The following is a 27364-nucleotide window of genomic DNA, read 5'->3' as shown; positions in this document are numbered from 1 at the left end:
GGGTTCTGTTTTATGATAGACACAGAGGTGTAATTGCTCAGATACCATCAATATAATAAAAGGAAGGGAACTTGAATGGATAAGTGGAAATGACATTTTAGTCATGCTACTCCCAAGTATGCTGTAAGCCTTGCAGAATTATTTCCAGTCTCTGTGTGAATATGTAGCAAAGTACACAGATAAACAGCAGTTACTATCTATATTGATCTTTAATGCCATAGTGTGTTCCATGGGGATAAGAAGGACTCGTCCAGTGCCCTCGAGCAAAAGACTGTTCCTGTTTTCCCATGGCTATGTGCAGAATTACTGTTGTCCTTCCAGGTCTGAAGTGGCTGAGTTTCAAGAACACCTAATATATTCACCATGGATTAGGCATGTGACTCCTCAGACTAAAAGACTTGTAAAAATGCATGCTGTGCAGGAGGAAGTTTCAGCTGGAATCAGTGCCTAGTTCTCGGCAGTAAAGCATTACCACACGAGATCTATGAGAGCTCCTATTTGGTTTTGTGCATGAGTGGAATGTGCATTGTGGCACATACTGTGGAAGGGAAGCACTTCTTGTTAAAACAATTCTACGTACAAAAAATGTTACAAAAGCCTAACCAGGGATGTATTTATATTAATATTTTGCTCTTTTTTTTAATAGGCACAGGCATATAATAATGCCTTTTATTTTCCCCATTAATTGAAATAAAAATCTTCACTTTTTCTCAAATAAATCTTTCAGATTTTTATTATCATTAATTATGTGTATTACAATAGCAGCCAGAAGCCTCCAAATTAGTGCCCAATGCATAGGTCCCTGTTGTACAAACAGATGTTAAAACCAGCCCCAGCTCCAAACTGACGAAAAAAGAAATCACGAGGACAAAGAAGTCCCTTTGGGATCCATGTCTAAGCAGTCAGGCAGAGACCCAGGGAGCATGCAGCATGCTGATGGCTGTGATATTGTTTCTTCACGTTTGAGTAGACTCTGGAGGAAGAAAAAGAATTGGACCTCTTGGCGCATCATATTTTCCATACAGGACCTTTTCTTCATGCTTGCTGATGATCCCAGTTTCAATCCTTGCTCAGTAGGAACCTGAAATTTAGTGAGTAAAAAATGTGTCCTCATTGAGGACACGTAGTAAATTCCCATTGTCTCCTCTCAAACCAGGATTTTGAGCTCTCTGGTCTCTGGTGGCGGATACAAACCAAAGGAAGAAAGAAGCTCCAGATGGAGGAGAAGAGAAACTTTCAGACAGGTAGTTTACCCAGAGATGAGCACAAGAATTCAGTCTCACCTGCCCTGTAAATGGGGCTGGTTGAATGCTTTCCAGCAGGACTGATGTCCTGGAGAATGCTTTCCAGGAAAATACAACTGAAAAAATTAAGATGAAATGGGAAAATAGCTGCACCACCTTGCCTGAAGGTGATTCTGCTGCCTTGTCCCTATTACACCAGTGCCTAGGGGATAGAGAGTTACTCCAGAGGAGGCTAGAAAGAGATTAAAAAAGATCCATCAGGAAAGACAAAAGAATACCACAGATAAGAGAGCCTCAGCCACAGGCCTTCAGAGAAGCAGAGGTAGCTTGGGCCATCACTGAATCTACCTGCCTGGCTAAGTCTAAGCTAGGGTAGTCTAGTTTTATGAAGGCCACACAGACTGGTTGCTCATGCACACTTTTTGTCAGCCACCCAAGAGAGAGTCTTACCTTTATAATGAACTTTACATCCCAGGTATATAAGCAATGCAGAATTATTCTCCTGAGGGGTGAAGGTGGCTAAGTGCATCTTTTTGTTTTATGCATGAGAAGCTCATCATGACAGTGGTCACCTTGTCAGCTTTATAGGTACTCTTCCCTCATAGAGCAAATAGAGCAGCTATACAGTGAACCTCAGCTTTTAAACCTTCCTGGAGAGAAACTCTCCCTACCAGAGACCTTTTCCACCAGGGAAGCCAAAACTGCACTAGGTAAGAGATCCCTTTGCTGTCTGGCAGGAAACACAGCACTTGCCTTCCTGAAGGCTCAGGCTGCACATAGGTTCCTGCAGTGCTCATATATGCAGCAGAACGTCAGAACATTTCCTCTTGTCAGAAAATCATTAAAAATCTTATACTTTTCTCTTGAGAGTTCCTTGAGACTCTGTTCCCTTCACCTTTTTCTCCACAGTGGCTGCTGGAGGAGGCTTAAGGATACTGGACCTGAACCAAAGCCGATTGAGTAGCTGACACTCCCTTCTAAACACAACTACTATTATTCTTTAATGCCAAACCTTTGGTCCCATTGCTCATCAGCTCTCAGTGTGACAGTGGCTACACTATGACTTCAGCTCATACAGGCCAAGTTCTGGCAATAGCTTCATGCTACCTAAATAAGTATCTTCTTATCAGAGGGAATGACAAAATTGTTTGAGCAGATGAAGGAACATGTGTTTGACCCTGATCAAATTCTCCATCTTTGGGTAACTCCTCCCTCTTCTGTCACTGAGGAAATACACACAGCTGGTTATCACAGACCCTTCCTCCACCTGCTACCAGCAATGTGTCTTAAACTATAGCAATGTTATTCCTGAAGCAGCATACCAGGCACGCATCACTCTCATCTCCAGAGGTTTGAACTCCACTGACAAAGTGCAATAAGGTAGAGGTGAATCAGGGTCACTATAAATGCTCTTTGCTTGAGATTAATCTGATACGCTTTTAAGGCATATCAGCTCTATTTTGCCTGTTATCATCTGCTTGTGGCAGCATCACACACACCTATTTATACCCATATGTTAATAAAGGGCAGATCAGGATCTTGGCTCTGGCACTGGTTTGAGACTGGAGCATCTGCTTCCTCGGGGAAAGATGGAAAGGGCTGGTGTCACCAGCCAGATCACCACAGGGAGGCAAAGGCTGGCAGTGGCACCACAGCTTCCTTCCACCACCAGAGGCCCAAGACCCAGCAAAATGGGTACAGCTTAGTTGCAAAAAGAAAACCCCAAGGCAGCGCTCGGGGTCCCCATGAGTCTGGTCCTCTGCCATGGTGTTCCCTCTCTAGAAGCGCCCTGCACACCCGACCAGCAGTGTTCTCCTCACAGAGTCCCTAGACCAAAGGATCTTAACTTCCTTTTGCCGCTTGCCAGGGAGAGGTGCCAGAGAATGAGGGTCAGGCAGGAAGCCCATCGCCCCATGGGGGAGAGGAGAAAGCTCTGCTGCTGCTTCTGCAATGTGCGGGCAGAGCGCCCAGCTTCACGTGTGCGCCTGTCCCCATCCGTCACCTCCTCAGTGAGAGCACCACCACCACTGGCATGTATGTCACAAGGGTCCTTTCCAGCTGTAAAATTTCCCAAGAGACACCAGGGGCAGCAACAGTCTCCCAGTCTGTCATGACACCTGGGATTTTGGCAGTGCGGCGGCAGCCCCACGCCCCGTCAGGGGCTGCCTGTCAGCACCCTGGCCCGCAGTGAGGACACCATTTCCCTTCAGTTCAACACCTTCTCCGAGAAGTGTCCCAGCTTCCCCTCCTCCTGCACGGGCTGTGAGGCTTGTCCAGAGCAGGACGGGCCACGCTCCTGGGCCAGGGCTACACCAGGCCACCGTGGCCCCCCACTCCCTGGGGCCGGGCAGGCACCCTGCAGCTCTGCACACTTCTCCTTGTAGTGCTGGGCATTGCCGGCAAAAGTCTCGCAGCGGCTGAGGTTTTCTTCCTGCACGGGGCTACCCACGTTCTCCTCGTTTGGCCCAGAGGCTGTTGTCCCCTCCTGAGAGTTTTGGCTAAGGTAGACAACGATGATGTCGCCCTTGAAATTCATTACTTGTCCACTTGAGATAAAGGTGGAGTTACTGTTTCCAGTCACATTTCCTGGGGAAGGAGAGGGGAGAAAAGAAGACAGGCATGATTAATATTTTCCCCTCACAAGGTGGACGCTTAGTGCAGTGAACTTAATCTGCTGTGGTAGCTTTCCTCTTGTTCCACTATTTTTTCCCCCGTGACATGAGGATGCTCTTAGAATCAATGCCTTCCATTGGGCCTTTTAATTATTTCCATTTTTGTCTCCTCAGGACAAAGTATGTCATATAAAGGAGCCTGTCTGGAAGGCTTGGAAATATTTTCTCTCTGAGCTGTGATCTGGGAAGCAAGAGAGAGTGGGAGGATCTCCTGTTCCCTGTGCTGCCTGATGCACAAGCTGTGTCTAACTTACCTGTGGTTTGTGGTGTAATTATTTCTAATTATGAGATTTATTAGAGTCCCAGAAATCACACTGTTTAACAGAGGGGAAATAAAACCCCAATCAATCGCACAATGTGGGCTAGGTAGTAGGCTTACTGAAATACTGAAAGGCTTAGTGTCAGATCACACAGTCACACAGTGCCCAAATGACATGGAGCTTATATGATTATCTTATATTGTCCTGATCCTCTATGTAGGTACACTCTGGTACTCACCTAGCACCCTCATGGATTTACCTGGATATATACCAATTCAAGTGAAGAGACTGAGTCTATATTATAGTAAACTAACAGAGTTATAGTTTCAGTCAGTCTGCCTGCGATTAGAGATTTTTCAGTATAAATTCAATCTTTCTGCTATTCAAGAGATGGGTCACTGATTCCAGTGACAGAAGGACCAGGCTCCGGGAATTAATAAACTCTCCGCAGAGCAGAAAGAAAATAACTGGGAACAAACTTTCAACGTCAAACTAACAAGTTTGTTAAAGTTTGAAAATTAAAAAAACCAAAGGAACCAAGTAAACAAAATCTTCCTAGCCTGGGAACACTCTTCCTAACAAATGTTTTTCCGGCTGTGCTTCACTTAATCATGACTTGACTAGTCTGAGACCTTTTAGATGTTTTGTGCCTTTCCTCATTACATTCCTCAACACTTCAGACGTTCCCATTTTCATTGCAGCTAAGCGTAGCCCAGCCCAGTAAAATGCTGTTTTTCCAGCGGCCATGGGTGATGTTTGCACATCAGCAATGGACACTGGGCTCCAGCTGTGCAGAATTAGGACCTGTGCCTGCTCATAACTGAGTCTGGGTAGCACTTGGGCATCTCTCTAATTGGCCCCCCTAAGCAATCTTATTTCTTTCAGCTAAACCACTGCATTGACAGCTCTCTGCTTTCTTTCCAAGTGCTGTTGATTAACATGAGGTGTCCATAAGAGTTTTCTCTGCGGGAGTTTTTCTGTGCCGGTTGTTCCCCCTATGTTCAATTCAGTTCGGCTGTTTGCCATCAACAAAACTCTTGGGCATAATGGGAGTACAAAAATAACTGTTTGTCTTTAAACAGATTGCCTGTCACTAGCAAAAGGTGCTGTGAAGTTTACCAGTGCTCAGTACAAGATCAAGAATTTAGAAATATATGTGGCAGTGGGGAGGGAAATAAAAAAAAGAGGTAGATTAACACATTTATAATTTTTAGTTGAATGTGACTGGCAAACCTTCAGTGCTTTCTGAAGACACCATGCTGAAACAAAAGAATATTTGAGGCCCAAAAGCACACAAAATGGACACATGAGCTTCCTGGACTGTACTAAGTGAAGTGGTTCCAACCTGAAAAGCTTAAGGGATACCTTCAGAGTGAAAGTGTCATTCTCTGCGGTGTTTAAGCCTTTTGATCTCTTCAGACTATCTGATGATATTAGTTACAATGACAGATTAATCTTTGTGGTAATTTTTCACTAAGAACTGGGACAACAGAGGTGAATAATTCTCTCTGAGACATTTAATGTCCTCTAGGTGGTAAGAACTGTTTGTTGCTGCCAAACCAGGCTGGTTTGGGATCTGGAAGTGAAAGGCTCTGCAAAACCATCTCTTAATGTGAGTCACCTAAGTCTTCCCGCACTCATGTGTTATGCTGTAGCCCTACACAGGACTTGAGGTGGGCATGAACCAATGTTTCACATTCTGACTGCCTCCAGGCTTGTGAGGTTTGAAAGCGTGCTTGAAGGCTTACCTCTATCTCCAGTGGTGACCCCTGTAAATGGCACCTGTGCAGAGGTTCACTTTGGTCCTCTAGGGTTGTTTCACAGGAGGGACAGAGTTTGATGTTTCTGTCGTCATTTTAAGTGTTAGGGAACTAAAACCAAAACGTCATAGAATTTCGTCCCCATTTTCCATTGACCCTCTTTTGTGTCATTCTGTCTTAGCAGGACTGTGTGCAAAGCCTGGTGGCTTCAGTTGCTTTGAGAAGCTTTACAGAAAGTTATTTTACAAGCACATTTATTCCATCTAGGCATTTCACAAGGCCTGGCAAAATGACCGATGCTGATGCAGCTCCACGTGCAGGCCCAGTGTGGCTGGGGTGCTTTGGTGTGAAATCTATGGCTAAGCCCTGTCACAGTCCTTTTGTAACCACGTGTTGCCAGCAGGGCATAGCCATTCTGTGGACAGAAAAATTACTCTGCCAGCAAGCCACATTACCTACAGATTAACTAGCCCACACTCTGATACTGCCCACAGCTCAGTCAGTACCTTCCTACAGTCGTACCTAAAAAATGGCAGATTAGGAACACAGTATCTGTGCTCAGGTTTCACCAGATGGCACTAGAGCATGTACATATCTGAAAGCACAAACACAATTAAAATCCTATATAAAGAATTACGCTGCAGATCTAAGATGGCACTTTCTAGCATGTCGCTTAAATTCAAGCTCTCCTGTTTGCTCTATTGTCTTAATATTTTCCTTAATATTTTCTCTTTTTCTTTGTGTCAGATTTAGAAAGAAAAGCAGTATCAAATACAACTTTACTTTCAGTTTTATCTCAAGAGTCACCTTCCAACAATAACAAAAAAGATAATTTGTGTTCTCTTTATTTCTGCTGCATTTTGTACAGACCAGACAGCAACCACACAGTTTCAGGATTTCAGGAAACTGAAGCAGCAGAAAGAGTTTTTGCTCTTCAGAAGATGAACACTACACACTTTCAGACTCCCATATGGCATGCATGTTGAGAGAGGAAGGACCTTCAAGTGTGTTGTTTTGGGGCTTTGGCAGACTAACAAGAATGTCTCTGTAAGAAACTTTAAGGCACGACATGGTTTTAAAGAAGGACATCTTACAACTGCTGTGGGTATTACAGTAATACTTGGATGTCCTACTCAAAACTAAAGTCTCATTATGTTTGGCAGTGCATCGATAGAAATAAAAATAGAACATCTGACTTTAAGATTTATAATCTAAAATGACTAATAAGACATGACAGGCAGATTGCAGACTTTTATACCGAAAAAAAATCTGAGGGAAGAAGGTTTCATCCAGAGAATAACTTCCCTTCTGCTGGTTTTGTTTTGGTGATTTTTTCCCCCTGTTTTCATTTGACAATTTTGATATATTTACTCGATAAATTGGTAGACAAGTTAGCAAGTTGGCAGCAGTGTTTCAGAGTTGTTTAGGGGACAAAGCACGTGTGTATGGAGAAACAGTGCCTGTATGAAACTATTTTTATGTGAATGCTTATATCCTAGTGAATTAAACTGAAAGAGCTAAAAGCAGAAAATTGTACATTATCTTTCACACCGGGTGCAGCCACCAGGTTACAGCTCTACCTGGAGTTTCACTGACCACTGTATAAATGTAACTGGATTTAATCTATTAGTAAAAACATGCATGCAGACTGTTGAATGAAAAATATCTGTCTGAGTATTATGCACCCTTCCTTGACTCAGCCTCTACATCCCTATATTGTCTTATTTCTAAGTTTCCTCCAACACCCACACCTGCTAACAGAGCTGCCTGACCTCTGCAGTGACAGCCAGAAGATGGGTTCTGCATTGCTGGTTAGATCAGGGCAGGACAATGGTCCCTCACTGGGTTCATACTATTTGCAGAATTCACCATAAACCAAGTAGCCTTACTATTTCAGGTTTGTTTTTCAGATTAGCCTCAGGGCAATTAAGTGAAAAGGCATAATTTTATTTTTATCCTAAATCAGATCCTCTGAATTCTACTGATCTAGCACAGAGAATAATCCTACACAGCGGTGTATGGGTCAAGCCTAATGGGCTTACCAGATGCTGGAGGGAGGTCTGAAGTGCTGCTGTTTGTCCCTGAAGTGCTTCTGTGTGTCCCTGAAGTGCTTCTGTTTGTGTTTTGGTACTTCTTGTTGGTACTATCTGAAGATGCATCTTCCAAACCATGATCATTTCCTAAAGTGCTCTGACCAGCAGAGAGAAAATTCAAACCACAGGTGCACTGTGCACAGGAGCCAGTTTCTGGGGAGGTGAAGGTACTGTCAGCCACAGCACAATGAGGTTTGTTCCACTTTTGTGGAGATTCCCTGTATGAAATGCCACACCTCACACAGATCTTCTCTGAGTCACAGTTTGTTGCAAAGCCATCTGTCTCTTTGTTGCCCGTTTCCTTCAGGCAACCGTGGGCATGTTGGCAAGATTTCTGAAGAAGCTGGTCCTTGGCAATGTGTGCCCCATCTGTGTTGGATGGAGGGAGAAATCCTTGAGAGACTGATATGTCCTCTGTGCTCCCAATCCCTGAAAAGCTGTCATTCTCCCCTGCCTCCATTGGTTCTGAAAATGATGACACAGTTTTACTGGCAGTCTGACTTAGTAAAGATAAATAATCAGTGTTATTGAGATCCTTATCTGTGTATTCATCTTCCGTGGGAACTGGTGGGAAATGGTAATCATCAGTCTCACTTCCCACAGAAAAATCTCCTGCCTCACATGGCTCTGTGTTGGGGCTCCCGTCCTTGCATGGAGTGGGACCACTGGTGCAGCTTGAGTTTCCAGGGACAGGAGAGCCAGAGGGGCCCAGGAGACATGTGCCTTCAGAGATCTGGGGTACAGCAGCATTTGTGATGTTCACAGTAACAAACGCACCTCTAGGGGGCTCCTGAAAGAAATTCAAAGTAAAAAGGTCTTCAGTAAAGAGATCAGCAGAAAGTTATTTTCTAGACAAAGAAGGAAAAGGCAGATCACGTTTTTTCCTCTGTGTGGAGCTGCTGAGGTTGAGCAGCACTGCTATATTTGAGTGTAATTCTATTCTGCTGTGAAACTGTGACTAGTGATGCTGGGTTCAGCGGGTGAGCTGGTGGTCCAGGGAGGGGGGCAATAACATTAAATTTTGTGAGACCACCATTCCTAGTTCTTATGAGGTCACTTAAGAAGAGTTAATAAGTCTAGAAGAATTGTTGAATTCTGCTGTTCCTTATGGACCATCAGTAAGACCCATCTAACTGCTCATTAGATTTTGGAAACCCCCATGTGTCTGAAGAGCTGTTGGTCTGTGATGGCCTTATTGGGGGCTGAATCTTTAATATCATGATTGAAGAAAGAACCTGAGTTGATTCAGAAGGCCTGAGACAAGCTAAAACAAAAGAAGTCACACAGACAAGGTTGCTTTAACCCACAGAGTTAGGACAACAAATGCAAAGGCCTGTGACATCACGTTGTCAGTACTTGTCAAAGTAAAGCTGTATTTTTGGTTGCAGCTCCAAAAAAAGGATTGGGAAGTACTTCAAGGGTTTCCTTCAGTTCATGCCAGTTTTGCTTTAAAGACAAGTATTTGGGAACTGATACCTTTAATTTTTAGCGTCTCTTCAGCTCTTCCAGGATAGAAGAGAGTGTAAATGCTGCCAGCCACTAATTGCTGTTGATTCACTCCTCTGTCCCAGAGGATCTGAGCAGCTGCCAAGGCAGAAGGTTGCATGAACACTAATGAGACAGAAGAGGAACTGCCTGCTCAAAAAGGTGGGTTTGTTTGATATGGAGTTGTTTATTTTTTTAGCAGTGGAATTTGACTCTTTCAACAGCTAAGCTACGCAGAGCTCCTAGAAGGGGTGGTGGGGAGAGCATGCATGTTGAACACCTGAGTCCATACCCATGGTGTGAAGCAGGCTGTGCACGTGAACTCGGACCGGTGCCATCATCTGAGTGTTTCAGGATGGGATCTGGTGTTCTTCCAGAGCGAAAGCCTGGCATTCTTGGCATTGCCCCTAATCCAGGTTTCTTGCCTGTGATCACTCTGGTATGTAACAAGGGGTAAACTCAGCTGAAGCTTTTCCTGCTCTTAGGATTTAGAAAGGCTCTCTCCTAGGCAGAGTCTCAGGTGTTCAGCAAATGGTGGGCTCATGTTTAACTTTCTCCTAATAAATATTAACAATCACAGAGACTCTTACCTCTGTTAAAACTGGCTGAAACCAGAGAGCAGGTTCAGAAGCTATTTGTGAACAGTGATTTCATATGCCTCATATTTACAGAAAACCAGACTAAAAAAGCCAAACCTGAAAGCATTTTTTGAGGAACTCAAAACTTGTTTTCTAGCCAAACATTACCATGGAGTCTACTTCAGAAGGGGTGTCAGGAATGCCATGAGCAAAACATAAAACAAAGAGAAAATGACAGTGCCTTTGACTTTACCTTTGTTCCTTTTATTTGGCTGCACACTTCATTAGCCCAGTTCTGTAGATCTACTGTAGTGAAAACAAAAAGAGTAGCTGTAACATATAGCAGGCACTGAAGTTAACCACAGACCTAAACACCCACAGTCATTCACAATCCACAATATCATATTAAATAAAACCAGTAAGCTGCTTTTACTGACTGTTAAAGTGTCCCAGCATCGGTCTAGCTGAGGATTCATTGTAACTGGAACAGGGATAATTTCTGTGGAACAAATGTTTCCAAGCTCCTAAAATAGACCATGGTTAAACTGTGTTCCACATCAAATGGGGTTTCTTTCCTGGTCATATGTCACACCAAGCTATGACTGGCCCAACAACGACCCGCTCGCAGCGGTATGGTCTATTTCAAGAGAAGTCACATGGATGGCCCAAAGGCCCTTCCCAGACAGGAGAGAGAAGCCTGGAGAGAAGAGGGTAAGCCACTGAAACCACAGCATGGCAAGCTCAAATACAGCATACTCTACTTAATCAGGGTATGCTTAATGGGGAAATTAATTCCAATTTCCTTGGAGTATCTCCCAAAGAAAAGCTTTAGGTCCAACATATTTTATGGCAACAGCTGCCACTTAATAGAGTTAGCAATTCTGCTATTCTGTTTACACATTTAGGAGACTTTGTAGGGCTCAGGTCTCACATACATGTGAAGCTTACACTGGTTTTGTATGTCTGAAGATAGATCAGCTTTGTAGCCACTGCCAGTTCCCAGCAATGACTTTGTTCCTCTGATGTTGAAACTGCACGTTTACTGCCAGTATCCCCCCAAAAGCAGGCAGATCTTCTTCCTGAGCCTGCAATTCTCCCAGGCTTAGGTTAGCAGAATTCACCATGCAAAGGCAATGAGGGACTGTCACTGCAGAGCAGCAGGGCAACAGACATGTCAAAGAAATTGCGTTCCCCTCTAACCTGCTCTACACAGTATTTCGTTTGTGAGGAGAGTCACCATTTCCTCCAGCCTGTTCCAGAAATTCCAGATTTAGCACAACCCATGTTTAGAGTGGCAGAGGCAGCCTATTTCTAAAACACAGGCTGAAATATACTTTACAAGAAGGGATTTCTGTCTTCCCTTCCACTGTTCCCAAAACATTTTATAAGTTGCTAGCTCTTGGGAAAGGAGGTGATGGAAAGCTTTCCATCTTTAGGGGGAAAAAATAAAAAATGAACGTAACATTAGAGGTATGTCCTTCACTAAGGAGACCAAGGGCTTAACACAGAGTTGAGTAACTACTGAAAGTATTTCCACTCAATTAATAATAAACTCAGTATCCCACTGCTATCCAGTATGCCCTTGCTAGAATTTTCCTATTTTTTCTGCTTTTACTGTTTATGCTATTTCCTTCTAGTATTTCTTCCATATCTTATCAGAACTTTGGCCTCCAGCTAGAAACATTGCCTCCATTGTGTTTTCAAATACACATAAGGCCTTTGTCTTGAAATCCATATTTTAACCTGTCCAGATGTAGGTTTTTAAGTAGGAGGAGAAGAAGACAGGAGGTAGTGAAAGCCCCTGTGTCTGTCCCTGACTCTCTTCGGCCAAGGATTCTGCTGTGCCATGTGGTGTGGAGCAGCCATGCTGCCCTGAAAGCCCCCAGCACCACCCCTCCTCCTTCCACACCGTGGTCGTGCCCACCTCCAGGGTGGTCACCCCATGGGTCAGTGTAATACACTGCAGTACACTGCCAGCAATATGCTGTAATACACTGTCTGCCTAGAGGAAGGGAATTTGAAGCCTGGCTTTGTGCTAGGTAAAGCATATCCATATGGACAGCCATGGAGATAGCACAAAACTTCTAGCATAACTCCTGAGCTTCTTAATCTAGTGGCTATGCATGAAATCGGAGTACACAGAGAGCCATAGCTGTGTCAGTAGCTATCACGTACCTGTTAGCTTTTTCCCCCTATTCTTGTAGTACACAATGAAGACAACGATGCCAATTAGTGTCACAAAAAACAAGATGACAATCAACACATATAAGATCTTGTTTGTTCCTGCAGGATGTAAAAAAGATAGTGCCATCAACACGCAGCTTGGACTCAGTAGTGTAACAAACTTGGCTCATTTCACCTGCTTTTCTAGGGGAGAGGGGTTTTTTCCTTTCTATTTGATTTTTAGTTTCTGTAATAAGAACAACAGCTCCCTTACTGAAGGTACCTGGTACCAAGACATTTCCATAAAAACCAGAGCCTTGGTGTCTCAGAGAGGTGTGATTCGGTCTCAATGCTCCCCTGAATGTCGCCTTGCAAGCTGCCAGCAGACCATGGGCTGTGCTTGATCTCGCTCAGGGAATAGGGGACATACATCTCAGAGACTATAGAATTCAGCTGGAAAACTCTGTCCTTTATTTCATGTTATGATGAATCACTGCATGCCAGGCAAGCAGCCTCCCGGGTACCATACCTACGTTGGAGAAGGAAAGGGGCAGTGGGCAAGAAGGGCTTATCTGAGAGGGATTGAGCTGAGACTGTATCCACTGCTATAAAATAAGCATGGACATGAACTGCTGGTCTTCATACAGATAATGTGTGTATGGCAATCAGCAGGCTGAAAAAAACGAATGAGCTGTAAATGTGATGGAGGTCATAGGTATAACAGCAATGCTGCTTGCCATGCAGTTTTAGTGGGAGGTGTGAAACTCAGCTAGTAGTGGACACAGGCCTTAGAGCCACCAGGCTTAAAGCAATTTTTAAGGATGGGATTTTCCAAGAGCTCTGTCTTGGTCTACAGCTGCTCTCTCTAGGGTCACCCACAATGGGAATGGATTTAAGCCAGCCAAAACCCCTAGTAATCATATCCCTCCTCCTCCCTGCTACTTCTGAACAGATAATCTGTACAAGGACACACACCGTCTTCTGATGGCTCAGACATCTTCCGTTCTGTGCAAACTGCATCAGACTTGTCAGTCCCGGACATGATTTCTGCCATTCCCAAAGCTGTACAGCTAAAAAAGAAAGATAAAGAGGCTACATTCTCTAGAGGAAGCTTAATGTGGCTCCTAGTCTTATGCAGAGAAGTGCTGTCTATTGTAACGTACAACATTTCTCTACCCTTAAGAACATCAGGTATTTTCTTTATTTTCAGCTGTAACATTGTAACTGCTCTCTTGCTGTCCTCTAAGGAGAATTCAAGCTTCAGCATGAGGATGTTTCCACTGCTGTACAGCCAACAGAGATGCTCTGTGTAATCTGCGGGCAGCCTGGAACACCCCACTGAGAAATGCTTTCACCCAGGCTTCTCCCTGCCTTCTGGCTGGTGTGGCCCTTTTACAAGATACAGGGACTTACTTTGTCCAGGGTTTACACTCGTCGGTGGATGAAGACACCTTTGAGAAGTAGCCTCTGGGGCATGGTATGCACAATGTGTCCTTGTCTTGTTGCACTGTGTGTGGTAAAGGAAGAAAAATTTCATAGTTGAGTTTCTGTGAATTCCTTTCAAGCGAGAGGAAGGTGACTATGCTCCCCATCCTCTTGCTCCATTCTCCCCCCGGCAGTTCTCCTGAAAACTTTCCTGAAGAGTGGATCTTAGGTTACATTAGAGCAGCAATGGCAGTCACATGTCAGCAGTGAAAAGTACGCTTGCCTCACCTGAGCACTTCTCTACAAGATCAAAATGAGAAATGACCAGGAGCCATTCGCAGTTTTTGTAGAAAAACACACAGCTGTTACATCCTTCCCCTTCTAATAATTTCCTCATGTCAATGCTACGCCACAGACAGTGATGCTGACTGGTATTGTCACCTCTATAAAGTCACAAAATGCTATATCAGGATTTGCTAGGCTGGAACAGCAACTGTGCTCTAGGCCCGTGCTGCACTTCTTCCTCCATTACTCTATTATGTGCTGCTTTTTTGGGGTTCCTTAGGCTTGGTGCAACTGTTCCCAGTGTTCACTACAACTCTGAGCTTGACTGTGTACTTTCCATCCACAAAACACTTGCATTCTGTTTTCAATCAGACTTAAGAGTGAAGTAAATGCCTGTAATAAATCTTTGCATTACTAGCCATCTAAAACAGAATACAGGCTAAAACAGAATACTTGTGCTATCTGAAATGTGTTAATCACTATTAACTTGCTTGTAACATTATAAAATGGCAAAGAAAAGTCATTGGACAAAACCAGATTGCAAATCCAGCCTCAGGAACAACCCCCAAAGAGTGCTTATCTTAATACTGGAGCAATGCATGACCTAGTGACTCACAGTCAAGACACCTCAGCAAACATTAGAAATTTACTGAACACCTTGCAACTACTGCCATGTCCACATGATATCTTGCAAAAGTCACTTGCTCCAAGATAGTATTTAAACTACAGAGGTAGAAGCCTTCAAAATGTAAATAGTCCAGGAAGGTTATATGCAGTAGTAATGACAACTCAGGTGTGCATCTTCTGTTGACAGTCATCTGAGAATCTAAAGTAACCTCTTTAATGTCAGAACCCATGCAATTCGGGCATCATCCAGTAGGCCTGAGCTGGACATTTCACTTCATACATTCCCTTTCTGTATCTTACCAGGAGGCTTGACTCCGAGTCCTGGAGCACACATGGTATTTCGCTGACAGCAGTCGCAGTCTTCATCCCAGTGGTAGCCCACTGTACAAGCACACTGCCGCTGGAACGTGCTGTTCCCTGGGTTCACTTCTCTCAAAGCTTTCCCTAAAAGAGAAAGTAGATGGGAGTAAAAATCTCTCTGATAATAAGCCTCAAGTTTCTGAGCCTCCTGTTCTACCTATTTGCTTTGCTTGAATGCCAGATGCAACACCATTCACGTTAGAGGAAATGGTGTCTTTCAGGAAGCATGGGAAACCCTTCATCAGCACGAAGGTCCTCACTAATTGCACTCCTGAACAATACTCCTTGTAGCTGCTGTAGAAAATAAATGGAGCTTTTGCAAGGATGAGACAAACACATTAGGGGAAGTAAATGCACAGAATGCTGGGCAAAAGGACAGCCTTTAAGATCAACTCACAGGAGGCAACGGCCCAAGTGCAGATAACCACTATCAGCAGCACAGACTATGGTCATGGTGCTCAGCACAGCACAGAATCTCTGCTGCCTGGGCACCTCACTTTCCACCAGGGTCTTCTGCAAGCCCAGCCTCCAGTGTTGGGTACCGGAACAAAGCAACTTCCCTAGATCCACTTTCCCACCTTCATGCTTCACTAATTTGGATTAAAGGTTCTGCAGTATGAACAGCTCACCTTGATCACATATTTTATGTAGTAAGCATTTATCTTCTTCATTCCAGACATCCATATACTCATTTGGGCCACACGGCTGGCACACGGTATCAGAAGTACCAGTGCATCTAGCAGACAAATACTTTCCTGTGATTGAGAAAAGGACAAGTAGGTCACCCAGAAGTTGCACAAAGCTGTCTAAGCTGTTTAGAGAAAAATAACAGGTTAGACTAACACTGAAGTACCACTGTGAACAATCCCTGCACTTTTTCAGTTTGTCAGTCTGGCCCCCAATTAGTGCGGCACTGAAACATTCATGAAGTTGATGGCCTGGGAGCAGTCCTACCTACATGCTGCTTTCTGTCTCCTGCAGTGGTTAAGTGCTATCTCAACAAAATAGCTGCTGTGGCTTTTGCTGAGGCCGGCAGGACCACTCCTGCACTAGAAAGCACTGCTAAGCCTGAAATCATGCACCTGCAAGGGTATGCCAATAGATCAGCGCAGCCACAAGAGCCAGCCACCTCACTGATCCATAGAGCAGTTTCTAGTCAGCTTTTCAGCTGTACAGCTGGTACAGCCCAGTCAGTGCTCACATACCTGGCTCACACTTTGTGCAGCACCGTCCAGAGTATTCATAGTGTTGTTCGCTTTCACATGGCGGAGTGATTTGTAGTGACAGCTGGAGCAGAGAAGGAAAGAGAGGACATGAGAACCAATACACCTGGAGAACTTCAGACCTACCTAGTCACAGTGCTGGCAAAGAGAAGGAAAACTTTTCTTCTGTGTGGCATTTTGGATAGCTAAGCAGTAAAAGTTACCCGACATTTATGACTTCAAAGGTGCTTTGTAGACATGCTAAGAATATGTACTTCACGCTGTACACACAGGGACTTGGAATAGAGCCAGGTGACAAATAAATAACACCTCTTGCAACTTGTTGTGAACTTTTGGCCTGCTATATAAGGTTTTCTAACAGGACTCCATTATTTGAAATGTATGACTTTAAAACAATTGTAAAGGGAAAAAAATGGCATAGAGATACTTCTGCAGTCTCTTTCACAGAAATGACCTCAGCTCAAGACCTGTGCAACTGACAGTTTTAATGCAGAGCATTAAGGAACCAAGCAAGGTGAATGATTTATACTCTCAAAAAAGAAGAAACCCAGCTTCCCACTGGAATCCACAATACTCCTGGCTAGAAAATACTGGACTTGAATTTTGCAGCTTTTTATGTCTCCACTGTGTCCTGCAGAGGTGGTCTCACAGAACTGAGGCAGCCATCCAGAAAGGTGATCCAATTAAGCCAACAGCTTTTTGCGTCTCAAAAAACCAAAACAAAACCAACACAAACAACCCCTCCCCAAACCACCTGAAACTGGTACATGAGAGGGCATCTGCAATCTTGTCTCTGGCCCTCACAGGCCTTTGCATCCCCTCCCTGCTCTCAGCTGCCTGTACACACTCTGGTCCCACCCACAGCCCAGCTCCCTCAGCCAGGCTTAGGGGCATAGTTTGTGGTGGGGATCCTGGCCAGCCAAGCACTCGCTGACCCTGCTTTGGCTTCCCAGAGTCCTCCAGGCAAACCCAACACCTTACAACCAGCTGTTGATCTTGCAATAGATAAAGTGATTTAAAATCTAGCCCATAGCAAGGAATCCTTCATTATTGGATACATTTGATAAAATCTCATTTAATTGGAGAAAGTTGCAATAAAGCTCCTATTGCTGTTTAAAGGGAACTTTTGCCATCTAATAGCACATAACAGCCTTGTGCCTACTTATAGTGGTTTCCATTCCTCTACTTACCATTCTCCTCCTCTACTTACCATTCTCCCCTTGTTACCTCCAAGTCTTTACATCTCCTCTTTCCTCTTTCCTAATTTAAGCAATAGCAATCTCTTTAAAGAGAAAATAGTTTTCCGTAAGCACTTTGTCCTCTTCTAATGCTGGGAAGGGTCTGGTAAATTAAAGTTGACCAAAAAAAGTTTGAAATTTTTCTTTAAAAAACTACCTTTTGGCTTGGAGTTTGAGCCATGGGTTGGTGCATGATTTGTATTTATCAAAACAGTGCTAGCTATGTTTGGAACAGAAAAAGTAGCACAAGTCAGAGGTCTTGAGTTTTCATATTTTGAAGTTTATAAACAACTTACAGCTTTTTTTTATACAATTACAACAATCCCAGGTCAAATTAAGAGTCTAGTCTTGCAAGAAATCTTCTGTTGCCTCATCATTTCCTTCTCTCTTTCTTTACATTCATCAGCAGTACCTTGCTTGTGATTAGATTATGCATTTTTGGAATAAACATTGCATTCCATGTTTACACAGCAAAAGATAATGATCAGCTCTGGCAAGGTAAGAGGTGATCTAGGAGAAGGCAAGCCGGGCCAGCCTGGCAGATGAACAGTGACATCACTTAAGTGTCCCTGGGGAAACGACAAAAACACTCCTGTACTCGAAACAGCTCAATTTCTGTAATGCAATTCAGGCATTATCTGCTAAAACACCAAGCTGTCCAGCAAGGGGTTCAGGTGATGTTGCAGGACCAAGCAGCAGAGAGAAAGTCTTGAGCGGCTGATTCCCTACCCAGCCATGCGCAAAGGTAACAAAATGATGAGACTAACAGCAGGTCCAGTCATTCTCTTTTTGTCACAGAATGTCCTCTTCTTCCTCATTTGCCACAGTTTAATAGTTCCTCTTTTAGACGAAAAGACTAAAAAATTACTGAAGTGTCAAACAAGGGCGAAGTCATCCTTTTTAGGGAAGGATATGCAAATCTGCTAAAGAGCATTCAGTTAAAGGGTCTGGAGTAATTTCTGAGAATCACAACTCAGCCTGAGGAGAAGCAGCAGAGCCTTGGTGCTGAAGTGAAGGGAGCTGAGTAATTGCTTGGACACCTTTCAGAAATTGTTTCATACACCTATGCTTTATCATATAATGTGGGCTACTGTTATGGTATAGTTCACAGCTCCAGCTGCAGAAATCTATTCTGTATGTCAATAAAAAGTCTCTTCTGTAATTGTGTCCTCCCCGTTTTCACTCAAGCCAACGAATTCACAGAGCTGCAATATTCCCTCTTTTGATTTATGCCCAATGGCAGAAAGACAAGGCTCTCAGCACCCATGAGTGAGCGCAGCCTCCTTGCGAAGGTGAGGGATTTTGGACTGGTATGGACTGGCTGGACCTGCTGATCATGAAAGCTGGGGGAAGAGAGGACAGGAAAGGAAATCAAAGCAACCTGGAGTTTTCTTAGGGTGGGAGCCAAACTTGGGCCTTTTTGCTAACACAGTCCCATTGATGTCAGGCTATCCCTTTCTTGTCCTTCTGCCAGGGGGCTGTATGTGTCTGTCCCAAACTGTACATCAACTTCCTTTGGGGGCTGAGAAGTGCTCGTGCTGCTGGCAGCACCATGACCTAATGCTTCGCCATCACCAGCACATTCCTGCCACTGTGTCCTTCTGAGACAGGGAAGTGTAATTAATTTTGCAGATGAGGAACTTGCACCCAGAGGCCAGCTGGCTTTACAGAGGTGACAGGAAACCAAACCAAGTCTCCTAAGACTCAAGTTTGCTCCGTAACCCCTGGAACATCCTTCCTATCATCAGATGCTGGCCTGTGGGTCAGAGTGATTTGAATACGATCAAGCTCTTATCTAGGGATAGAACAGGACTCAATGAATAAGAAGGTGCCAACCTCCTCTGAAGTGCTTAAAATGAGACAAACCCCAGCCTGGCTATTCCTTTAATGGTCTTGCTATTGATGAAATTGCCCATTAAATCCCAACACCACATGCAAATAAGCGCTTCAAAAAACTCTAGGTATCCTATGTAAATCTAATTTGTCACTTCAAAAGTGTGCAAAGCACACAGATTTACCCCAGTTCCTAAGAAAGAGAGAGCTTTCCTGTTTGATTAACATTATCTCAGAACATGTATATCTGAAAGGGAAATAGTCAAGGGGAAAAAAGACAAACCTCCTCCAGGCTTGGTGGATCCAGTCCAGTAAAGCACACAAACACCTGCTTACCTTTAAGCACATGGGTAGCACTGTTGACTTCATGGGAAAAACAGGCATTCTCATGTCAAGGTTTGCAGAAAGATTGTATTTTGGCATAGAGCTGCAGGCAGCTTTTTCAGCTTCGGTTTTTCTTGCCTATTTGTTGAAAAGCATGCTAAGCAAGAGTGTGTCTGTGCTTTTAGGGCTGGAGAACATTGATGACAGCGCTAAAATCACCCATGTGTTACTTGGACCTTAAAAAAACCCTCCACAGAGGTGCTTCTAAAGGGGCAACCAGCCACATTCAGATTCCTGTCCTCAGGCTTAAGGGAATATTTATTCTTTGTGCCGTTGAGCAATCAGAGGGCAGCAGAAGCTGTGTGTCATGGATGCTAAAACTACTTCTTGCTCTTCGCATTTCAGAAAAGATACAGTTGCATGGGCCTCTTTCCTTTAAAAGAAAAAAATCTGGAAGAACAAGGTCGGGGGTTTCCACAGTCTTTTTCCCATGACACTTTTGAACAAGAACCTGAGGCCTCAATGAGGATTGCTCATTAATGTTAATCTTAGTTTGGCAAAAATTGAGATGTAAAAAGACACGTCAAGGGGTAACCATTTTTTAAGATGACACCTTCTTGCTCAGTGTAGTTGTTTCTGGAGGGTATTCAACTCATCTGTCATCATTTCACTGAGCAAAGCACATTTTTTTCTCCATTTATTATCTTAGCATCAAAGTACCTGTGGGAGAGACAACCACAGTCTGTCCCTCCTTGCACACACCACTTGTTCTTTATACTTTGGAGCCCAGGTTTATTCACACCACTTGCTTTTGAGGTCCTCAGTCTTGCCTGCTGTAGAACTAAAAAATTCCTGTGGATTTAGAGCAAAGGCTTTATTTGCCTTTGTCAAGAGGACTGAGCTTTGAGCAACATTTCCTGAACTGAAGTAGCCCCTGCAAGCACAGCACCCTGGTATCCAGCTAAGATTGCCTCTGCAGTCATCTGCTGCTGCTGCTTCAAATATGAGCCACTGCCTCTCCTCTTCCAGGTACTGACTGTGTGCCTGCAGCCTTCCAGCTTCCTACCTGATTTGGGTCAGCAGTATCACCGACCAAACTCCAGATTTCTTCAGCCTATCACCAGTTTTAGAGGCTTGCCTAAAAAATTGTTTAAGGATAAAAACAGAATCTTGTTCTTGATGGGTGCTGCTCTGTGGCTGGTGCTCCCGGGCACTCTGTTGAGGTGCTTAATAGTACCGTGCACAGTGAATGACTCTGGAAAATTTTTAAATTGTGGGTTTAGGGGGCAAACAAGGAGTCCTATTTTAAAGACTTAACTGTAATCACGTTATATGAAGAGTTCCTTCATAGACAGTCTTCACTGTTGATAAAAATTACATCAAAGCAGCACACAAGTCACAGCTTTGCAATTCCAGTTATTTGCTTGCAGGCCTGTAATTCATCACAAAAATCTCAGATTGTGAATGAAATGCTTTTGGTGATGTCAACTTTCCAGTGACCAGTAAACCACATCAGAGAACTACCACCACGTGGTAGAACAGAGCCGGGAAATGGCAACAGCTAAAACTAAATATTATTTCATTCTTAAAAATAGACTCTTGAAACCCTGCTAGAGCCTGAATACCTAAAGAGTCCAGAAGGAGTGTGAGGGATAAACCGATAATGAAGAGGTAAAGAGAAAACTAATGTGCGATCAGGACTTGGGCAGATGGTGGCAAAAGCCACTGACTATTCCCCTTGTCCCTCTGTTTTAGTGTGCGACAAAAAGCAAACACCTGAACAACTGGTGTTGCTCCACTGATGGGAAGGGCCATTCATGAATCTCAAACCCACCAGAGCTATTTCTAGCCAGCAGGCTACGTGAAGGAGAAGTGCTGCACTGACCACTCTCAGCGAGGTGGTGGGGTATGGCAGACAGGAACCTCAGGTATATCAGATGGGAGATGATGGAGGCGGGAGATGGCAGGGCTGAAACGGCTACCAACTGAACCTGTGAATCAGCCAGCTTGCTTCTGTGGACAGAAGACTTGTCATCACGTGCATGACATTTGTCATTCAGAGACAAAGTCACCTTCACATGACAGCCAGAGGGGTACACTTAACATTTTCAATGACTGGGCAGTCTGTAGTGCCTGCATGTTGCCTGCACTTTGGTGCAAAACCTCAGGCTTTAACCTACGTGCCCCCACTGCCACAGCAATTCAAAGACTAACAGCTACTAGGTAGAATATTTTGAAGATGAATCAGAGAGTAAGAACCCAAAAGATTACCAAATCAAAACATTTAACAAAAAGTCTTGACAGCAAGACAAAGAGTCCATAACAAGCAGAAATAGACTGCAGAATAATGACGCTATCAAAGCTAATACCCAGATGTGCTTGTGACAAAGGCAAATATCTTCTAGATTGAACAGGTGCAACAGCAGCACTCCAAAGGAAAGCTTAGCAGCCTCACTGTTCCAGGTACAGTCTCAATGACTCACCATGAGTAACTCTACACCCATTCATGGTTAATTAAAATAATAAAAAAGACACTAAAGACACAATGATTTAGACACATGTGCCTCTTGCATTTTAGTTCAGCACATCATTTTTCTATGCTTCATCAAGTGAAGCTGAGATTTAATGGAAGAAATGACCATGAGAGATTTCTTGGGCTTGATGCCAAATTAGGAGTTCAATGGGGACTTTCTATGCTTCATATCTGTATGTTTATCTTCCCTTTCTTTCTACATGTCCACAGAGAGGAGCATAATGTATTAATCTCTTATGGGGTGAGGTGGGATCCCAGAGTCATAGCTGAGCTGCCATGGAGAATGAGAAAACTTGTAGAGAAGAAGGGAAGCTTGCTTTCACCTCCTGATGCTCTGCTTTGGCTTCCTTCTGGATTTTAGCATTGCCCAGGGAACAAATGCTGAATATTCTGCAGGCAGAAACATGAAGGACAGTGGTAGGGCTGTAGCCCTTGCTTCAGATGATGGCTGCATAGAGGGATGTAATATGTAACACCCACAGACTGTTCTGCTTTGGTGTGAGAGCAAGGATTGCATGATTGTATCTGCACCTTCTCCATCACGAAGGAATTGCTGCCTTTATTAAAGAGCTCAAGACTCAGCTGAGAATTGATTAATCCACTCTTTAGGTGTCATCATGAGGAACCAGCTCTGCCAGTGACTGTGGCCCAGTCAAGTCAGTGGGAATATTCCTTCCTGATCTGAAGAGGCTCTGGCTCATTTCCATAAGCAGCCTGTTTTACTACATGTGGTATTGCAGGGAAGAGGTTTTTTTCCCAGTGAGATCAGCTTCAAGGAACCATCTCTTTCTTGCTACTGAAAAATGAAAAGTTACTGAAGGACATGCTGCTCATAAGGCTGTAACAAAATAATATGCTCAAAATAGATTTCCTTGTGTGCTACATAAGCAAGTTTTAGGACTTCATATGAACCTAGTAGCACATTTTTCCCTATCTCTATTTCTGCATTCCAGATTAATGCGTTGCCTAACAAAACTTCACAGTATTTTTATTTCCATACAAGACTTTTTTTCTTTTCCCTCTACTTTGACCACTGACTAAATATATTCTGCACCCATCTGCAGTCACAAATGTTGTTCTTTGTCATTCTTGAACAGACCCTATATACTTTCTTTTTCTTTTGGAGTAGCCACAAAGTGGTAAGGGTGAATGACCTCATTTTTTTTTTCCCCTCCTTGGCTAGTTGGCTCTTGCAGGGTGGATTAAACCGGACAGCTTGGCTCTTTTACCAATATGCAGCGTTTCCTGGTCACTTTCATCTAGATTTTAAGAGAGAGGCAGACAGAGGGTTCTGCAGAGGTGAGAGGCAGCTCCTGGTCTCAGCTCTCTGCCTGCCCACTGTGTTGTCATCCTCTGTCGCAGCCCCTGCTACAGTCTCTCCTTCTGGGACATTGAGGGGAGGCACCACAAACACATTTGGTCAAGTGGTATGGGGAATGTGCCTCTGCCATGGGGATGCTGGTGGGCTCATAGGCAGAAATGTATCCAGAGAACAAGGGTTGGATGCTGCAGCCTACGCAGTGGCACTCAGCCAGGCTGAAATATCCACTCCCTTCCCAGGCCTGCGCAGGCAGACCTCCCTGTGACTTTGGTGGGAAATGGATGGGGTGCTATCCTGAGGTGATTAATGACTCTTTGGCTGTGTTTGCAGCCATGACATCCTAAGCACTGCACAAACACCAAAGAAAGCCAAGCCTTCGGCCCAGAGAACTCACACCCTGAAAAGGCAAACAAAAAAGGTAACCATGGGAAGCACTGTGCAGAGCAGCCTAGGTGGCTGCACAGGTATGGGACAAAAACCAGGATGTCCTGGAGTGCCAGGGTGATGTCAGCATCACTCCTCTTGTGCAGCACTGAGCCTTCCACAAGGCACTCAACTGCAAATGTGATAGTACACTGTGGTGACACACAGACAAGGAATAATCAGGAAACCTGCACTTCCCCAGTGCTGACACATGACGTCAAATCCTGCTCCCACAGGGCAGACATAGCAGCAGGCTGCCCTGAGTGCCAGTGCAGTCTGCAGAGCCAGATTCCCACCTGCAGCCCACCTTGCGGCTTCCAGCCATTGCTTGTAGAGTTTTTCTTTTATTCCATGAACTCTGGACCATTTTTAAAGGGTAAGTCATAAAAAGCGGCAAGTTCATGCAGGTAGCCTCTTGTGTTGTACAGACCAAGGCCTACCCAAGTCCAGAGTACAACCTGGTTAAACATCACTAAATTTTTATACTGCATTTATAACACACAAATATTTGCCTTTGTACTTTGCATCACCAGTAGTGAGCCGTTCTCAGAGCAGCTGCTTCTCTGTGCAAGCAATGCTAACCAAGGCATCCTTAAACCAGGGGTTCGTGGCTGCGGCAGAGGCCAGAGCCATCTGGCAAGTTGAGTTTCCATGGAAAGGAAGGGGACAGTCTGTGTAAGTAGCACAGCTGCAGTTCAGGACATGAGGAACCAGCCATCTCTGTTCCCCTCTTCTCCCCACTGCCCACCTCCAGTAAGCTCAACCAGCACCCGAAGCAGTCACCTCTTCCAAGTGTCCAGCAGCCTTTGCACTGCAGAACATACCCTGGCAGATCACAGGACAGGATGAAAGCAGGTCTGGATTCTGTGGTCACAGCACGTGGTGGCAGGAACCCTCCTTGCTCTGGTCACCACAAAAGACTTCCTGGAGACCTGGTCATACCAAGGGGAAGGGGGCAGGGAGAAGCAGGAGGACAGCCCTGCAGCAAGGATTACCTTTTTGGTGCATCTACGCATGTACCTGGTACAGGAGGGTCTTTCACCACTTTAACTCTGAGGGACAGATGGATAAACATAGCGAAGTGACTCAGATATGATTCCTCTAAATAATGTTAAGGTATAAATGCCAGAGGGCACCACTTTGAGGTTTCCACGATTTTATACACTGTAGTTATGTACTCATCCTTTTTACCATCTGTACTGGTTCTTGCACAGCTGTCAAATTACATCCCGCTTTTCTGAGCTTGAGGGCAATAGACAGTAATGGGCAGTAGAATCAGATCCTTAGGGCCAAAGTTAATCTCTCTGCTTGACCTGCCTTTTTTTACCTCTTTTGGCACAGTATGAAGAAAGCTCTGTGCCCTAAACGGCACAGGTCACTACCCTCGAGATGTCTGACAAGCTTTGAGTTCTACTGACTTGTGAAATGTGGTAAAGGTTTGTTTTGGTACTGTTGGTGGGAAAGAAGAAATTACATCAGGCAGATGACGCTCAACATGAAAAAAGAAGTGGGAGAGGTTTCTTTAATTATGGATTGATGCAGTTTTATGTGCATTATATTCCTTTCATATGAGGTGCTGTAAGATTTTTCATACATTCTGGGGTAAACTGCGAACCAACTAAAAACTTTCCAGTGCCCCTCACAGGAACCATTCCCACAACGGAATTTTGACAAGTAAACTAATTGAATTATGGTAGCTTTGAAGCCCATGCTGCTAACAACAGAATAAATCCAGGAGTTTAGATTAGATATTGTAGATGCTTTGCTCTACAAAACATCCTTTGGCCCTGATCAGAGCAGGAATAATGAACCAGGAGAGCCCATGATATAACAGTGTAGTCACTGTTACACTCTTTTCCCCCCTCTTATCATACAGACAGTGCATTTTAGGAAAGTGAAAGAAAAATCTGTATTTTGGACAAAATTTTTCTATATTACAAAGAATTCCAGATGCTTACAATGAGTAAACTTTCCCTATAAAGTAAATATTACAGAGTAGTGGAAGAACCCATCCCATTGCCACAAGAGGGGAAAAGAATCTGCAGTGCAACTGGTTTACTGCATACTTGCAAATGCACATTCTCACAGACTTTGACTCCCACCTGATGGTAACACTGATGCTCTTTACTGGGGTTAAGCAAGGAAAGAGATGTGGCTATTCTGTACAAAGAAGCTGAGAAGATCATGCCTCAGAAAGCAAAATACCTCCTACAGGCACCCAAACCAAAATCACTTGGAAAGATCATCTTGTGGCTGAAGCACAAGATAAGCAGGAGGGCGGAGTTCTGCTCCCAGAAGTTCTGCTCCATGCTCCGTGTGTGACCTACAGCAAGTCACGAATCCTCTGTTCCCATTTCCTCTTTGGTGAAAATGAAGATGATGATCATGTCCATTCTCAGCAGAATTATGAGTGAGTACTCATTAACTTACATTTCCAAGTGCTTCTCATTCTTCGCAGGAAATACATTACAAATATCACTGTCCTAGCACTATTCCACTATATTATTGAGTCTAAACTAATACAAGTGCATCAGAAAAATCTCAGCCCTACCACGCATATTCTCACAATTTGTTCCATCAGAAAACAGCACTCTTCTAAGAAACCACTGTTAAATCAGTCAAACAAAGGAGAACCTGAAAGGCTGGCTGGGAGCAGCACCTCTCCAGGCTTGCCTTACTCTCATGTTCTTGACTTGCAGGTTCTGCTCACTGTTGCAGGCAGAATGTTAAATTAACAATTAATATTTTAATCTTTGACAAATTGTGGCTTATCCTTATTCTTACACTACAACTTTCCTGGAGTGTCCTACAATTTTGTACTGTTACTTGTCCAGTAGCAACTTGAAAGTTTCACCCTGTACAACCACTTACAGACTCAGAATTAAGCATGTGTTGGATACAGTGGAAAGACTTTACACATCAGCCCAAAATAAATACAAGTTCCTTGTTTTGTGTCCTGCAAAAGGCTATGAATCAAGAGATGAGAAATAATGAGGAGTTCCTCCTGGTTTCTACGTGCTGGGAACTATAGCATGGAAATCCAAATTTTCAAGGTTTGGTCAAGAGCTGAGCAGGTTCCAGGAAATGAGCAGATGCCAAAGGGAAAAACTGCACTAAACCAAAATGACTCCAGAAGGAAGCAAGCATGTAATAGGTAGTGACCTGAAGCAAAGGTAAGAAGAACATTGAGGTCTGCTCTTCATGCTGCATTGATCACAGTCCTGAACACCAGGACAGGAAAAAAGAGACAGACACAGAGGATACCAATGAACAGGGCAAACCACCTGAAAGCTATGATGAAAAATCACTTTTGAAATTTGCAGGCTCATTCTTATACATACGGAGGACACCTGGAAAGCAGCAATTTAAGGGAAGCCTAAGAGTGAGGGGGGACAAAATGAAACGTATGTTTTAGAAGGGGAAAAAAAGGCCTGTGTGGTTTTAGGCAACATATTTAGGACCAGGGATCCAGAGGAAAGGCTCTCAGGACTATGTGGTCAGACACTAAATTGTAAGC

The 27364-nt window shown here is 44.0% G+C and overlaps 1 protein-coding gene across 3 annotated transcripts in view; it reads right to left on the bottom strand.

The window, feature by feature from the left end:
* Positions 1-726: 726 nt before the first annotated feature.
* TNFRSF11A (TNF receptor superfamily member 11a) overlaps positions 727-27364 on the bottom strand; it is a 31050-nt gene continuing 4412 nt past the window's right edge. For 2 of the 3 annotated variants that reach the window (XM_017809422.1, XM_017809424.1), the window contains 9 exons: positions 16158-16239; positions 15582-15707; positions 14893-15036; positions 13669-13762; positions 13231-13325; positions 12268-12375; positions 10346-10398; positions 7979-8819; positions 727-3830 (listed from right to left, as the gene is read on the bottom strand). In XM_017809422.1, coding sequence (XP_017664911.1) covers positions 3451-3830; positions 7979-8819; positions 10346-10398; positions 12268-12375; positions 13231-13325; positions 13669-13762; positions 14893-15036; positions 15582-15707; positions 16158-16239 — 1923 coding nt within the window. In that variant the 3' untranslated portion in view covers positions 727-3450. The remainder of the gene's footprint in view (positions 3831-7978; positions 8820-10345; positions 10399-12267; positions 12376-13230; positions 13326-13668; positions 13763-14892; positions 15037-15581; positions 15708-16157; positions 16240-27364) is intronic. The other variant, XM_017809423.1, reaches the window with a different exon arrangement.

Source organism: Lepidothrix coronata, unplaced genomic scaffold, assembly GCF_001604755.1.
Source record: "Lepidothrix coronata isolate B3197 unplaced genomic scaffold, Lepidothrix_coronata-1.0 Scaffold26, whole genome shotgun sequence".
NCBI lineage: Eukaryota > Metazoa > Chordata > Aves > Passeriformes > Pipridae > Lepidothrix > Lepidothrix coronata.
Note: the sequence above shows the minus strand (reverse complement) of the source record. Positions and strands in the feature narration are given on the sequence as shown.